Source organism: Equus caballus, chromosome 6 (genome assembly GCF_041296265.1).
Source record: "Equus caballus isolate H_3958 breed thoroughbred chromosome 6, TB-T2T, whole genome shotgun sequence".
NCBI classification, from domain to species: Eukaryota; Metazoa; Chordata; class Mammalia; order Perissodactyla; family Equidae; genus Equus; species Equus caballus.
This window is the reverse complement of record NC_091689.1, coordinates 87107935-87121647: the sequence shown is the minus strand read 5'-3', so window position 1 is coordinate 87121647 and position 13713 is coordinate 87107935. Positions and strand designations below refer to the sequence as shown.

General features: G+C 47.5%; 1 protein-coding gene across 1 annotated transcript; it reads left to right on the top strand.

The window, feature by feature from the left end:
- The first annotated feature begins 9507 nt into the window (after positions 1–9507).
- On the top strand, positions 9508–12568 carry MIP (major intrinsic protein of lens fiber). Its single transcript, XM_001504844.2, has 4 exons — positions 9508–9867; positions 10344–10508; positions 10936–11016; positions 12383–12568. Exons 1-4 carry the CDS (start codon positions 9508–9510, stop codon positions 12566–12568), a joined length of 792 nt encoding a protein of 263 aa, XP_001504894.1.
- The last annotated feature ends 1145 nt before the right edge of the window (positions 12569–13713 follow it).

The window sequence follows — 13713 nt, the reverse complement described above, 5'->3', positions numbered from 1 at the left end:
TTAAGTCACAGTTGTTTTAATAAATACTAAATAACATAAATACCGTAAATGTTGGTTTTGTGTTTTCAGGCTGGGAGTGGAGGGTTTAACCCAATATTTGATTTTCCCAGTTTAAGCAAAAGTATCACTGTTTTGGTTCAGAGTGGAATAGGTACAAGGTAGGAGATTGTGGAGGGCCTACACTTAACATTTTGATCTGCTTGAGGCGCCATATCCCTGCTTTTTAGATGTTTCAATCTGTCCACTTCTCAAGGCTCTGCCCGCCAGCCCAATATCAATATCCTATCTCCGTCTTCCTATCCCTCAAAAAAAAACTATTTTAGGTCTTTAAGAGGCAAAAATTGTCCCCCTATCTTAGGGTTCCAACGACACTTCCTGTGGAGATGGTCCTAGTTCAGGCCACTGTCATCCTTGGCCTCAACTGGGGCTTTCTCCTTTTAATGTGGTAATGTGGTAGCTTCTAAGCTAGTCTCCCATTCTATCTGTCTCCTTTAATCCAGTGTCCACAATACAGGGAGAGTGGTATTCCTAAATCACAAATCTGATCATGCCACTCCCCTACTTAAATCTTTCAATGTGCCTGCATCACATTCCCTTCCATGGTCATAAGGCTTTACGTGATATGACTGCTGTGTACCTTCTTGTTCTTTCTCACAAAACACAGCCCCTCTTTCAAAGGTCTACTGTCTAGTGGGGAGATAGATGAGAATATTGGCAGCTGCAATATGAGGCACTAAGTGTCATGATTGAAGTGGTTTGCAGAGAGCTCAGGAAGCAAAGGAGAGGCCTCTGATTTAGTAGTAGTTGAGGGAGTGTTGGAGGGAGACCTCCAGAAGCCATAGCTATGGCTTGAAAAGCAACAGTGGTTAAGCAGGTGAGGGAACCCCAGCCTGCTCAAGATCTCAGCTGTCTTCTCCCCTAATATACGTATTTCTCTTGAGTATCTCATCTACGCTGGTGGCTGGTGGAATACACTCTCACCTCTTGGAGAAGGTCTCTCACAATCTACCCCGTATGTTTTTCCTGAGTTCCAGATCTGTTTATCCAGCAGCCTATTGGACATTTCTACCTGGATGTCCCCCTGTCACCTCAGACTTAAGATGTATAAAGCTAACTTTGTCTTCCTGCACAAACTTCCTCCTCCTCCTCAATTCCCTGCCTCTGTGAACTACAACCCATAACCAGCCAGTTGCCCAGGCCAGAAGCCTGGAAGTCCTTGACTTCCTCGTCTCCTTCATCTCACATAACTGATTGTCATTGAATCCCTATCACATTATTTCTCCCCTGGACTACTGCAGTCGCCTTCTAACTGGTCTCCCATTCTCCTAAGTGCTGCCAAGAGAACATTTAAGGAGGCAGCTACCGATCTCACCTATTACATTGTGAATTCTTGAGAATTGGGATTAAGTCCTTTGTTCTCAGTGCCTCAGGGCCTCAGTATTCCCCTTAGTACAGATTAATTGTGCATTGTTTTTAAATGAATAAATGAAAGTATAAAGGGAGAGAGTTTTGTGTCCACGTTCTTGGAGTGCAGTGGCTCATTCTCTCCACCAGGGGACAGCCTGGCCCAGCCTTTTCATACCGCTTAATATGTGAGAAGAGTGGTTTCTATTCCTTTTAAGTCTAGGAGCCAAGGTGTGGAGGAGAGATTTCCTTCAGCCAAGTCCTGCTCTGTCAGTACTTTGTATTTTGTTAGTAATGAGAGGAAAGTTCCAGGACTGTGTTTCTGTAGGATTTCTCCTTTGCTTCCATGCTGATCGTGAGAGCTGAAGCAGTCATGGTACATTCCTCACACTGTCCCTTAGACACACCTGTTTGTTCCCTGCTTGGGGAGTAGTTTCTTACTTGTCATCTCTTGCATTACTTCACTTTTACAGACTGACTATCCGTCTGGTAAACTCACCTTCATCATTCAGATGATTTACCCTGCCCTGTCACTAATGAACAAGTAGTTAATTCTTAATATTTCCATGCACAATATTAGGAAGTAATAGAATTTACTTGACAGACAATAGGAGAACAGACATTCAAGGTATAGAGAACAGCTTAGGCTAAAGCACTGGTTTATGAAATGGAGTGGGTTGTTTGAGGAACCACAAGAGGCATAATATTGCCAAAGTCCACACTGGGGAGATGAGGAGAGCAGTTGAAAGAGTAAGTTGAGGCTGGATTATGAAGAGTCGTGTATGATAAAAACGTCTTTCAGGCATTCCGGGGCTGTTGAAGGGAACACAAGGAAATGAAAAATTTCAGGGACTTTTATAAAGATAAAGCTGGTAGCAACAAGGAGAATAAATTGGAGGGGAAGAGACTAGAAACAGGATCAAACAAGGTCCGAGGCCACTAGAGTTCTCGGGTGAGACACCGTGTGGGCTCAGCTATCTAAGAGGTAGAATTGATGGAGCGTTGGTGACTGGTGAGATGGGAGTGAGAGGATGGGGAAGGGAAAGCTGATTCATAGGTCTCTGACTTAGTGAGGGGATACAGAAGGAAAGACATGTTTGGATGGGGGGAAGATAATTGGTTCCGTTTTGGACAGGCTAAATTTGAGGTGTCTATGAGACACCCAGGTGAAAATGTTCTGCAGATCTATGGATATAATTTCAAGGGAGAGGTGGACATAGATGAAGTCATCCAAGGAGAAGTGTTAACTAGAGTAAGTAGGGAAGGTGCAATCCTACGGAATACCAGCCCCTGAGATAAAACACATAAAGGGCTTAGAACAGGACCTGGCCCATAGTGAGCATTGGTCTGCCTGCCTTGGGGTTGTATCTGACTCCGTAGGAAAGAAAGGGGAGAAGGAGGCAAGAATAGTCTAGAATTGATGGGCCAGTCTATTTTCACTCTATTTCTTGGATTACCCCATTTCTAACATGGGGGGCCCTGGCCTGATCCAAGTGCTAATTGGAGCCCTCAACTATGGATGGGAGAGGAATGATGCACTCAGAGCTTGGTGATTGTTCTGGACTTTGCCAGGAGTCAGCAGTCAGCAAAGCATAACCAGAGAAAGAGAGAGAAGGGGGGCCCTCAGGAGCTAGCCAAAGGGGCTGCTAGGCTGGCTTGTGCTATACTGGGGCCTTTGTCTTACTGAAACTGTCCACACAATGGGGCTGGTTACATGCTGACCTGGCATTCTGAGTATGGAGCTGGGATAGAGATTCCACATGGTGGAAGCAGAGATGGATGGTCACTCAGCCCCTCAGGACCATATCTCTATTCAACCATGTCTCTATTCATTGTAATTGCTAGAGAGGATGTTCAATACTTGATAATTGTAAATTATGTTTATATCTAATTAATTCATGAATCATTTCTATGTTGATTAAAGGCAGCTAACTTAACATCTGTATATTGCTTGGGCATATCTGATTTGATCCTCTTACAATCCTGTAAGATCAGCAAGGTAGATATTTTTATGGAACTCAAACTTGGGTTATTCTTTAGGTCCTGATGATATGGGCTGGCTAGCGAGAAGCTTCAGAGAGGTGGTGAGTTGGTCCTGGATGACCTTAGAGGTGGCTCTCACAGGGGACCCACTGGGGAGAAATGAAAACAGCTCTGTCTGAAGATTCCCTGAGCTTTATCAACTCGCTTACTCTCTAGTTGTATGGATTCTGCTTCTTATGGCACTTCTCTGTAAACATAGGATGACTAGCCTCAGGAATATCAAAAGGTTGAGAGGTTGATGGTTAGCAATCAAGACATAATCAAGTGCAGAGAGAGATGAGACTCCAGGATGATTACTACTACAAGCCATTAAAACAAAACAACTTTGTAACTACCCCAAGTTTGTTATTTTACAAATCCTTTTTCTCCACTTCCATAGTTCCTAGTGGAAAAAACTTCAGAAGTGTTTGTATGCTTGCTTAAGGCCAGAAGAGAGAAAGGTGAGGAATCTAGAGCTAAACATTTTTTGCAACCCCTGAAAAGAATGCCAAATACGAGAATGGAGTAGAATGATAGCAAAAAAAATGAACAAGCTAACGAGGTAAGAAGACAAAGGCGAATCGGGTGTGTCCCGGGTGATCCCAGGAGTGTCGACCCCAGGAATGCCCTGCACTCCCAGCAGTTCCTCAAAGGCACTTTCCTGTACAGATCCCAATGACCCAGGTGCGAGTTCAGCACTGGGACCTTCTCAGTGGTTTACTCTGTTTCTGGTGAGGGATGAGGATGTCCTTACCTTGCCCTGCCTGAAATTCTTCTCCTTGTCTTCCCGATTCCCACTTTAGCTTTCCTCTTTACCTCTCCAGCTCCTAAAACCCAGGTTAATAAAGATGATTAGGGAGTGGAAGGATGAGTCTCTGTCTTCACTTTGAGCCTCTCTGGTTGACGGAAGCCATCATAGCTCTTGCCCCTCACTCAGTCTGGCGTGGAAGGGCTAAAGAGGAAGAAAGAGCTTAGTAGGAGAGAGAAGGGCCAGGGCTGGGGAGAGTGGACGCCTGGGTGTGAGGATGGTGTCACTACGATGTCTAAGGCTCCCTCAGGGAGGGCTCTGACTGGGGATTAGGGACCAGGGCTGGGATGAGGCTCCTCTCTATTGGCTGAAGATCACAGGAGTGGAGCTGTCCTCTCTCTAGCTGCGTCTTCCTCCAGGGAAGGTACCTGAAACACTTGCTCTTTACCTCCCAACTCCGCTCACTTAGACCTAGAAAATCAGTCTCCAAACTGGAGCAGAATGCCCAACAGAGACCCTGCACCAGGCTGGCAAAATGGTGATCTGGGAGATGAGATTCCTGCGGAGAGAAGAACCACCATCTTTTTCTATAGACTCCATCCTTCTCCTATTGAAACCGAGACCTTTCCTCTTCTCCATTGTTAAATCCCAGGCCAACCAAGTGGGGGAATATCTCTGACCACTCCCTTACTCTGTCCCTCAGTCCTTCCTTCCTCTCACATCACGTGCTTGGAGGTCAGTAGGTGCAGAATGAGGAGGCTGAGGCCTGACTGGGAGAGTTTGTTAAGGCGGAGGGGAACAGAGAGATGATAAAGAAGGAGAGGGATGGGAGACCAGTGGGCAGAAGGGTGGGGCAGACGCTGCCAGCCCAGACAGATAGTCTCTGATCTTGCCTTGCCTTCCCTTTCCTCCCTGCCAGGACCTGTGGAGCCAATGTTTTTAGAGAGAAGTGCTGGTTGAAGACCTGGGTACCCTGGTCTTTGTAGGGGTTGTCCTTAGGGCCTCATGCCCCAGTGGGAGCTCTGTGCCAGGCATAGTCCCTAACCCCTGCCTGGAGAGCTGCTGGTAGTGAGCCTGGCACAGGTTTATAGTGAGGTCAGTAGGTCCTAAATCCCAGCCCTAACTCTGGCACTGCTCTGTGCCCACTGGCTTGACCCTCTCCAGGGGCTTTCTATGTCCTGGCCCAGAGCACAGCAGCTGTCCTGGCCTCAGTCCTCTTCCACCTGACACTACCCCAGGCAGCTGCAGACCAGCTGGTCACCCAGGGAAGCAGCAGCCCCTCTCTCTGAGTAGGATGACACTAGTTAGGTAATGAGGGTGACAGCTGACAAGACTTTAAGGAATGAACAAAAGAGGGGGCACCCCTGCTCTGTGCATCCTCTCATTTAGCCACCTTCACTATGATGTAAATAGGCCGATGAGTTAGGCTCAGCAACTCAGGAATTCAGGTGACTTGCTGCAGATCCATTGCTCAAAGCTTCCTTGGTGGATAGATGGTAGGGCTGGGAGTTGGGGAGCAATGGGAGGGATGTACGTGTCCTCCCATCCCTGGTCCTATCTACATGAGCAGGAGAAATCATAGGCCAGGCTCTAGGCAAGGAGCTTTTCTCCACTTTCCAGCTGGTACTCACCATGTTTGCTGTGGCTCGCCAGCAGTGATGGAAAGCACGTGGGCCAGGCAGCCTGGTGGTGGGTTTCTCAGTGACTGCTAGAGCACTGGCATCGATAGGAACCCCACTCATACCAAGCAGGGTTACACGCCTCAAGAGAGACACAGTTGTTTTTTTTTCTTTAAAGAGACTAGGCTAATAGAACATGAGTATGCCAATTATATGTAAATGTATGCAAAACAAGTTAGGTTTTGAGAACTCATCTCTAGTTTGAAAGTTTGGCTAAGTGGGGAGACTGATGTGAAAGGAAATGGGCTGGGGTTCAGTTCTCCATGGGATTCTTGCCAACGTTTGATGAGGAATAAAGGGGAGAGGTTGGTAGCTTCAAATAAGGAAATCTAACCATTTTATTTGGTGTCTACAAGGGCATCAAATTAACTGCCCTTTACTCTTCTTCTGTAGGGTTGGTGGTTAGGGATAATCTCTTCCCGTTAATAAAACCCTCCTATTTCTTTTTTTTTTTTTTTTTTTTTTTTTTTTTTTTTTTTTTAAAGATTTTATTTTTTCCTTTTTCTCCCCAAAGCCCCCCGGTACATAGTTGTGTATTCTTCGTTGTGGGTTCCTCTAGTTGTGGCATGTGGGACGCTGCCTCAGCGTGGTCTGACGAGCAGTGCCATGTCCGCGCCCAGGATTCGAACCGACGAAACACTGGGCCGCCTGCAGCGGAGTGCGCGAACTTAACCACTCGGCCACGGGACCAGCCCCAAAACCCTCCTATTTCTTAAGTGCTTTTATTCTGTGCCAGGCACTGTACTAGGGCTTTACCTACATTATCTTGTTTGATTCAGGGGAAACAGAGGCTCAGAGAGCTTATATTAATTTATTCAACAAATATTTATTTACTGCCTACCGTGTGTCAGGCACGGGGTTTGCAGTGGTAAACAAATCAGATACGTCCCTGCCCTCCAGGACTTTATATCAAGTGGGGATAACGTCCCCATCTAGAAAGTGGTAAAGCCTGGATTTTGTTTTTTAAGATTTTATTTTTCATTTTTCTCCCCAAAGCCCCCCGGTACACAGTTGTGCATTTTTAGTTGTGGGTCCTTTCCAGTTGTGGCATGTGGGATGCCTCCTCAGTGTGGCCTGACGAGTGGTGCCACATCCGTGCCCAGGATTTGAACCAGCGAAACCCTGGGCCTCTGAAGCAGAGCGCGTGAACTTAACCACTCGGCCACAGGGCCAGCCCCTGGATTTTTTTTGTTGCTGCTGTTCTTTATGGGTTTCAAGTACACAGAATATTTCTTTGTTCATGACATCTCCTCATTGGCCTATATATGGCTCCTACTTGTTTATTTGTTTGTTTTAAATAACAATTAAGCATCATTATTAACTATCCACCCAACAGAAAAACTAGAACCTTGATGATCACTTAGAGAAATCTACACGTAGATATGTAAATATCCCACTCCATCCCCTTACCTCCCCTAACTCAAGGTAAACACTATCCTGAATTCTGTGTTCATCATTCTTGGTTTACTTTCTCATGTAGTTTCATCTCATCTGTGTGTATTTTGAAAAGTGTATTTTTATTGTAGTCTTTTTTAACTTTATAAAAAGGTTATCATGCCATGTATAATCTTCTGGGACTTCTTTTTTTAACTTGATATTTTATTGCTAAGATCCATCCCAATTATTGAGTGTCACTGTGGTGGTTCACTCATTTTGACTACTGAATGATTTTCCATTGTGTGAATATACCACCATTTATTCATCTGTTCTCCTGTTGACAGGCATTTGGGCTGCTTCCAGCTTTTTGCTATGGTGAACAGTGCTGCTCTAAACATTCATGCACATGTCTCCTCGTGTAGGTATAGAAAACTCTATCTTGGGTATATAAGTGAGAAGTATGGGTCAGAAAGTGTGTGTTTATTCATCTTCACAAGATGGTTCTACCCTGTGTTCCAAAGTAATTATCCCCTTTTATACTCCCACCAGCAGTCACAACTAGTTGTCACTTTGTATCCTCATCCACATCTGAACCAACATATTTGAGGCCACAGTCTCTCTCTTCTTAACACCGTGATGTACTACCCTGTCTCCTGTCCAGGGGTCCTTTTCTGGAAGCAGCATGAACCCTGTACACTCCGTGGGGCCAGCCACTGTGACTGGGATCTGGGAGCATTGCTGAGTGAGATGCACCAAGGATTACAGGGCCTGAAGTCAGGAGATTGGTGACGCTTCTAGAGCACAAAAGACTCCAAGCACCTCTGATGGATTGTTCCTCTTCCATGAAACTGGGAGCTCCAGTGCCCTTGGGTGCCCTCTGACCTGTTCTCAGCAACTGTTCCTGCAGGTGGATGGGTTAGATGGGCCATCTACCTTGGCTGAAACTCTTCCTGTCCATCCCCGAGCTGGAGGAGGAGAGGAGCATAGGCCCTGGTCTGTGTTCCTCCTCTTTCCTCACAGGTGTCCTGGATGGGACTGATGCTGGGCACCAGTATTGCAGGCCTCTCCTTCAAATTTTTGTTCTCCTCTTGTGCTTCACAGGAAAAGCTTGTGGCCTGTATGACTTGCCATGACATGGAGATGGTAGAGCCTACTAATGTGTCCCATTCTGCCTTCACAGCCCCCACTTCTAGGTCCCAAGTTCCTCACCAAGCCTGAGCACAACTGAACCTCTTTCCCCAAGCTTTCTTTCCCCACCTTGTTCTTTTCTCTCTCCTTGATCAGCCTGCTTCCCACCCCCGCCCCCAGACCTTTCTCTAGGGATCAAGGTTTAGGACTCCAGTGTGCTCATCCTGGCCATAGGAGGCATTAGACCCTCCCATTGCTTCATAGCCATGAGGCATTTTCTTTCCATTCAGCTCTTCCTGCTAGGACCTTATGAAGGAGGAGAGATGAAGTACAAGCTGATCCTGAGATTTAACTACTAACCCCTTCTCGGCTCCTCAGCCCCTCAACCCTGCTCTCAGCATATCCATGGAAGACAGCTTCTTCCCCTCTCTGTCTCTGTGGTTTAAAAGGCCAGGCTGAGGGTTTGGAAAGGGAGATGCTGGCATGGGTTGGGGGTAGGGAACCTGGGCTCAGAGAAAGCCAGACACAGCAGAACTATTCTGTCCCAGAACGCAGGGTCCACAGATTCCAGTCCAAACCAGCCAATGGGAGAAGGCCCTCTAATCCCAGAGAACTAAAGAATTCTCTTCAGTTATCCCAACTTCCCTGCTGAACCCCACTCCTGACCCCCACCCCCACTTTTACCCCTGGCCGACTCAGAGGAGCCTGGAGGCCCCCAGGAGTACAATCTCATAATCCACGAAGTGAACCCAGCTTGACCAACCTTCCAAGCAGAATTGAGGGATGTTCTAATATAGATGTCAGTCAGGACTATGAACCCCAACTTTGGCATGAAGAGAAAGGCAGACTCTTCCAGTCGCCCTGTCCTTGGTCCCTTCCTCTCAGAGCCTCTCCAGCCCTGACCCTTCCCCACTGTGACACCCATGGCTCTGCTCATCGCCCAGTTGAGGAGGGAGGGGAAAACCCAGCAGCCTAATCAGATGCATGAAAGTGGGCCCAGCCCTCTGCAGCTGTGAAGGGGTTAAGAGGCCGGGCCAGCCACCTCAGGCTGCCCCTCCCAGGGATTAAGAGTCCTCTATAAAGGGTACTGTCCACCCAAACCAGGCTGGGGGGTATCAGGGACCCAGGCATCGTGGCCGTCCCCCTGCCATGTGGGAGCTGCGGTCCGCCTCCTTCTGGAGGGCCATATTTGCTGAGTTCTTTGCCACCCTCTTCTATGTCTTCTTCGGGCTGGGGTCCTCACTGCGTTGGGCCCCTGGACCCCTGCATGTCCTGCAGGTGGCTCTGGCCTTTGGCTTGGCCCTGTCTACGCTGGTGCAGGCCGTGGGCCACATCAGTGGAGCCCACATCAATCCTGCAGTCACTTTTGCCTTCCTTGTGGGCTCCCAGATGTCCCTGCTCCGTGCCGTTTGCTATATGACAGCCCAACTGCTGGGAGCAGTGGCTGGGGCTGCCGTGCTATATAGTGTTACCCCGCCTGCCGTCCGAGGAAACCTAGCACTTAACACGGTAATGGGCGGCTGAGTGGGGCTGGGGGAACCTGGTGCCCTGACTCCCCGCCTTGTGCGGGTGGATCAGTTCCCCAGGGGTCTGGGACATTTTGTGTGTGTAAGTGTGTGTGTGTTTCAGGGTGGGGCGGATCAACAGGTGGTGTGGTGGGGTAAGGAAGGCATACAGCCCTGGACTGAGACTCAAGGAACCTGAGTTCAGGTCCCAGCTTTCTTTCCAACTCCCTGAAGTTTCTTGAGGAAATTTATTTCACTTTATGGGCCCTTGGTTTCCTCATCTGTGGAAGTGGGTGCAATTTTTCCACCATGAAGGAATTAAGGAGAAATTAAGAAAAAATACAATTACTATGAAGGGGGTTGTATTATCCTTCCTCTCCAGGGAACTGGTGCCATAAGGGGGATCCTGCCTGGGAAGCCTTGAGGAGCTAACACTGTGGCAGCCCTAATGAGCTGCTCCCTTCTTCTTCCTTTGCCCAGTTGCACCCTGGGGTGAGTGTGGGCCAGGCCACTGTAGTGGAGATCTTCCTGACACTCCAGTTCGTGCTCTGCGTCTTTGCCACATACGACGAGAGGCGGAATGGCCGCCTGGGCTCCGTGGCCCTGGCGGTTGGCTTCTCCCTCACCCTGGGGCACCTCTTTGGGGTAAGCAGGAAAGGGGAGCAACTTCTCCTTTAAGGACTTCGGGGCCCCTATGCCTTTCCCTTCTTTTAAGGGTTCTTCTGCCGGCTTCACTCTCAAACATGAATATTGTCCACCTCACTCTGTATCAGTCCGCACAGAGGAATCAGCCCTGCTCTATTCCTCTCTCCTGTGACTGCTGTATTAGTCCTTCTGGACCCCAAGATGGCATTGCATGCATTATGGGTAGATTGGGGTTTGCTGATGGATCCATAGTCTGTTCCCAGATGGGGCATCAGTGCCTTCACTCCATTGTGGGACCCCATGCAGGTTGTCCTTCCCTACTTGCTGCTGACTGGAGGCAAGGTGCCAGCCTTCAGGGGAATGTGGGTTGTGCGGAGAGGAGCTGGGGTGAGTGGGGGTGTCTCAGGTACAACTGTGTCTCTTGCAGATGTATTATACTGGTGCAGGCATGAACCCTGCCCGCTCCTTTGCTCCTGCCATTCTCACCAGAAACTTCACCAACCACTGGGTAAGTGAGGGGAGAAGAGCAAGATCCCAAAGCCCTCCTGGATGGGTATAGACTGCAGGTTCCAGGTTTGGTTACTGCTTTCCATTTGGATGTGTTGACTACTCTACCAGCATTCAGCTAAGGGGGCTGTCACAGAGTTTGGCATGCCTGTGACTCTGAACAGGATTCTTGATTTTGCTAGAAAGAGAGGCTCTTGCTCATATCGTTCCTTTGCCGGTTAGTCAGGGATTTTTATTAAGTATCCACTAGATTCCAAAACTAGCACTATGAGGACAGACAACCAAACAGGAAGACAAAAACTTCTGCTGTCAAGAGATGAGGATGTGCATGAGCACAAATGGGCCTGGACTCATCCCCGTTCTAGCACTTTACTAGCCTTGTGTGTGATTACTGCAAATAACTCAATCTTTCTGTGCCTCAGTTTCCTTACTATAAAATGGGAGTGTTATGAGAAATAAGTATGAAAGTTATATGTGTGAAATATTTAGCACAGAATCCGGTACGGAATAAGTCCTCAATACAAATTGGCTATGTTTGTGTTGTTTGGCCATATGCCAGCCAAACATATGAAAATAATTCAAAAAAGTTTTCAAAGCTGTACACCCATTTTCATGGCAGCATTATGCACAACAACCAAAAGGCAGAAGCAGCCCAAGTGTCCCTCACAGATGAATGGCTAAACAAAATGTAGTATATGCATACAGTGGAATAGTATTCAGCCTTAAAAAAGAAGCAAATCCTAACACATGCTACAACGTGGATGAACAACATGCTTAGTGAAATAAGCCAGTCACAAAAAGACAAATACTGTATGATTCTACTTATATGACATATCTAGAGTAGTCAAATTCGTTGAAACAAAGCAAAATGGTAGTCGACAGGGGCTGGAAATGGGGAGTTGTTGTTTAATGGCTATAGAGTTTCAGTTTTGCAAGATGAAGAAGTTCTTGAGATTTGTTGCACAACAACATGAATATACTTACCACTGCTGAACTGTACACCTAGAAATGGTTAAGATGGTGAATTTTATGTTATGCGTATTTTACCACAATTAAATAAAATTGTTTTTCAAAGCAATATATAAACGTGTGCAAACTGATAACAACAAATAAAATATACATGTGCTAAGAAGGTGTGGGATAAAGGTATAATTTGACGAGTCAGAAAAGAAATGGTGAGTTTTGAGGTGCAGGCAGTGGAGCAGTCTAGACTTTAAAAGCAAACAAACACTGATTTCTGCTTAAATAGGGCTCCACTGTATGTGCCAAGCGCAGGATGTCTGTTTTCCACTGATGGGGTTGGAAAAAGAGCAGCCTTGCTCTTGGTCCCCTCCCCAAACCTGATTATTCCTTTTCTTTTCCTGCAGGTGTACTGGGTGGGCCCAATCATTGGAGCAGGCCTGGGCAGTCTGCTTTATGACTTTCTCCTCTTCCCCCGGCTCAAGAGTGTTTCTGAGAGACTGTCTGTTCTCAAGGGGACCAAGCCCAATGACTCCAATGGACAACCAGAGAGCACAGGGGAACCTGTTGAACTGAAGACCCAGGCCCTGTAGAAGCTCCAGTGGGAGAGAGGGAGTAGGAAGCTTCTGGGTTTACGTGGAAGGGCTGAGCCAGCCCCTGGATGGAGAAGGATACTGTGGGGAGGGGCATGTACTTCTTTATTTTTTAATTTATGTGTGTGTGTGTGTTTTGCCTTTTGCTGTGTGAAATCTTTCAAGTTGCATTCATGAGCTGGTTGGTGCAAACTTCCCTTCCTCCCCATCCCACCTCTCTTTGCCCCTGTGTGTGCATGATTGTGTGTATGAATGTGAGTGAATGTGGCTGTGTCTGAGTTCTGGGGCATGGCAGGAGAGATAGGGAAGGAAAAGAGGTGTCATCCTATACCCTCCTCTCCCAATCCAGTGTGCTGAGCATAGGGAACCAAGATCTTAAGCTTCTAGCCTTTACCCTGCTGCTGGTCATGTGTGTGGCTCCAGGTTTCTGAGGGAGCAGGGAAGCAGGGAGTACTCCTCACAGGAGGCAGATGGAAAGAAGTGGAGGAGACAAGGCATTCCAAGGGTTGGGAGAGGGGCTGGGGGCAGGGAGAGAGGAAATGAAGGTATTAACCCCAGATCAGGCTGCAGTTTACCAAAAACTGGGGGGAAGTTAATGGGAGAACGTAGCCTACTTATCTCAGGGATGCTTGCCCCAGGAACTTGGGTGGGGAAGTAGCTCTGAGAAAAGTGAACGCTGGATTTTGAACTGTCCTGTAAAGCCACATAAACCCGTCAACATCCACTAGCTGGGTTTTGTTTTCATTCTGGCACGATGGATCTCTTTGGAGGCCCTGGGCCAGTGAGCTCCCAACCTAAACAGGGGTGGGTGAACCTAGAAAAATTAAGTAGCTTAACTGTTCTGCCTGATATCTGCCAGCGGGGCCTCCAGGCAGATGGTACTTAAGCCCCAGGAGAGCTCCCTGAGGCGGAAACAGGAAATCAGATGCCTGGAGCAAATGCAAAGGTGGGTGGGGGCGTAGGAGGGAGAGGCTTTGACCCTCAGAGTTTTAATTTACTTAGAGCTGATAAAAAACTCTTCAAATGGCATCTGTCTGCCTTTATCACTACTTTTATAGTCTTCTTAATTTTCCTTTTTTTGTGTCTTTTCACTTTTCTCTCATCTGTCCTTTCATCTTCAGCAAATCTCTTCTAACTCTCCTCAT

Coding starts and splice junctions, on each gene's coding strand:
- MIP (XM_001504844.2), top strand. CDS start 9,508: ATGTGGGAGCTGCGGTCCGCCTCCTTCTGGAGGGCCATATTTGCTGAG. Junction 9,868..10,343: donor GAAACCTAGCACTTAACACG/GTAATGGGCGGC, acceptor TCCTTTGCCCAG/TTGCACCCTGGGGTGAGTGT. Junction 11,017..12,382: donor GAAACTTCACCAACCACTGG/GTAAGTGAGGGG, acceptor CTTTTCCTGCAG/GTGTACTGGGTGGGCCCAAT.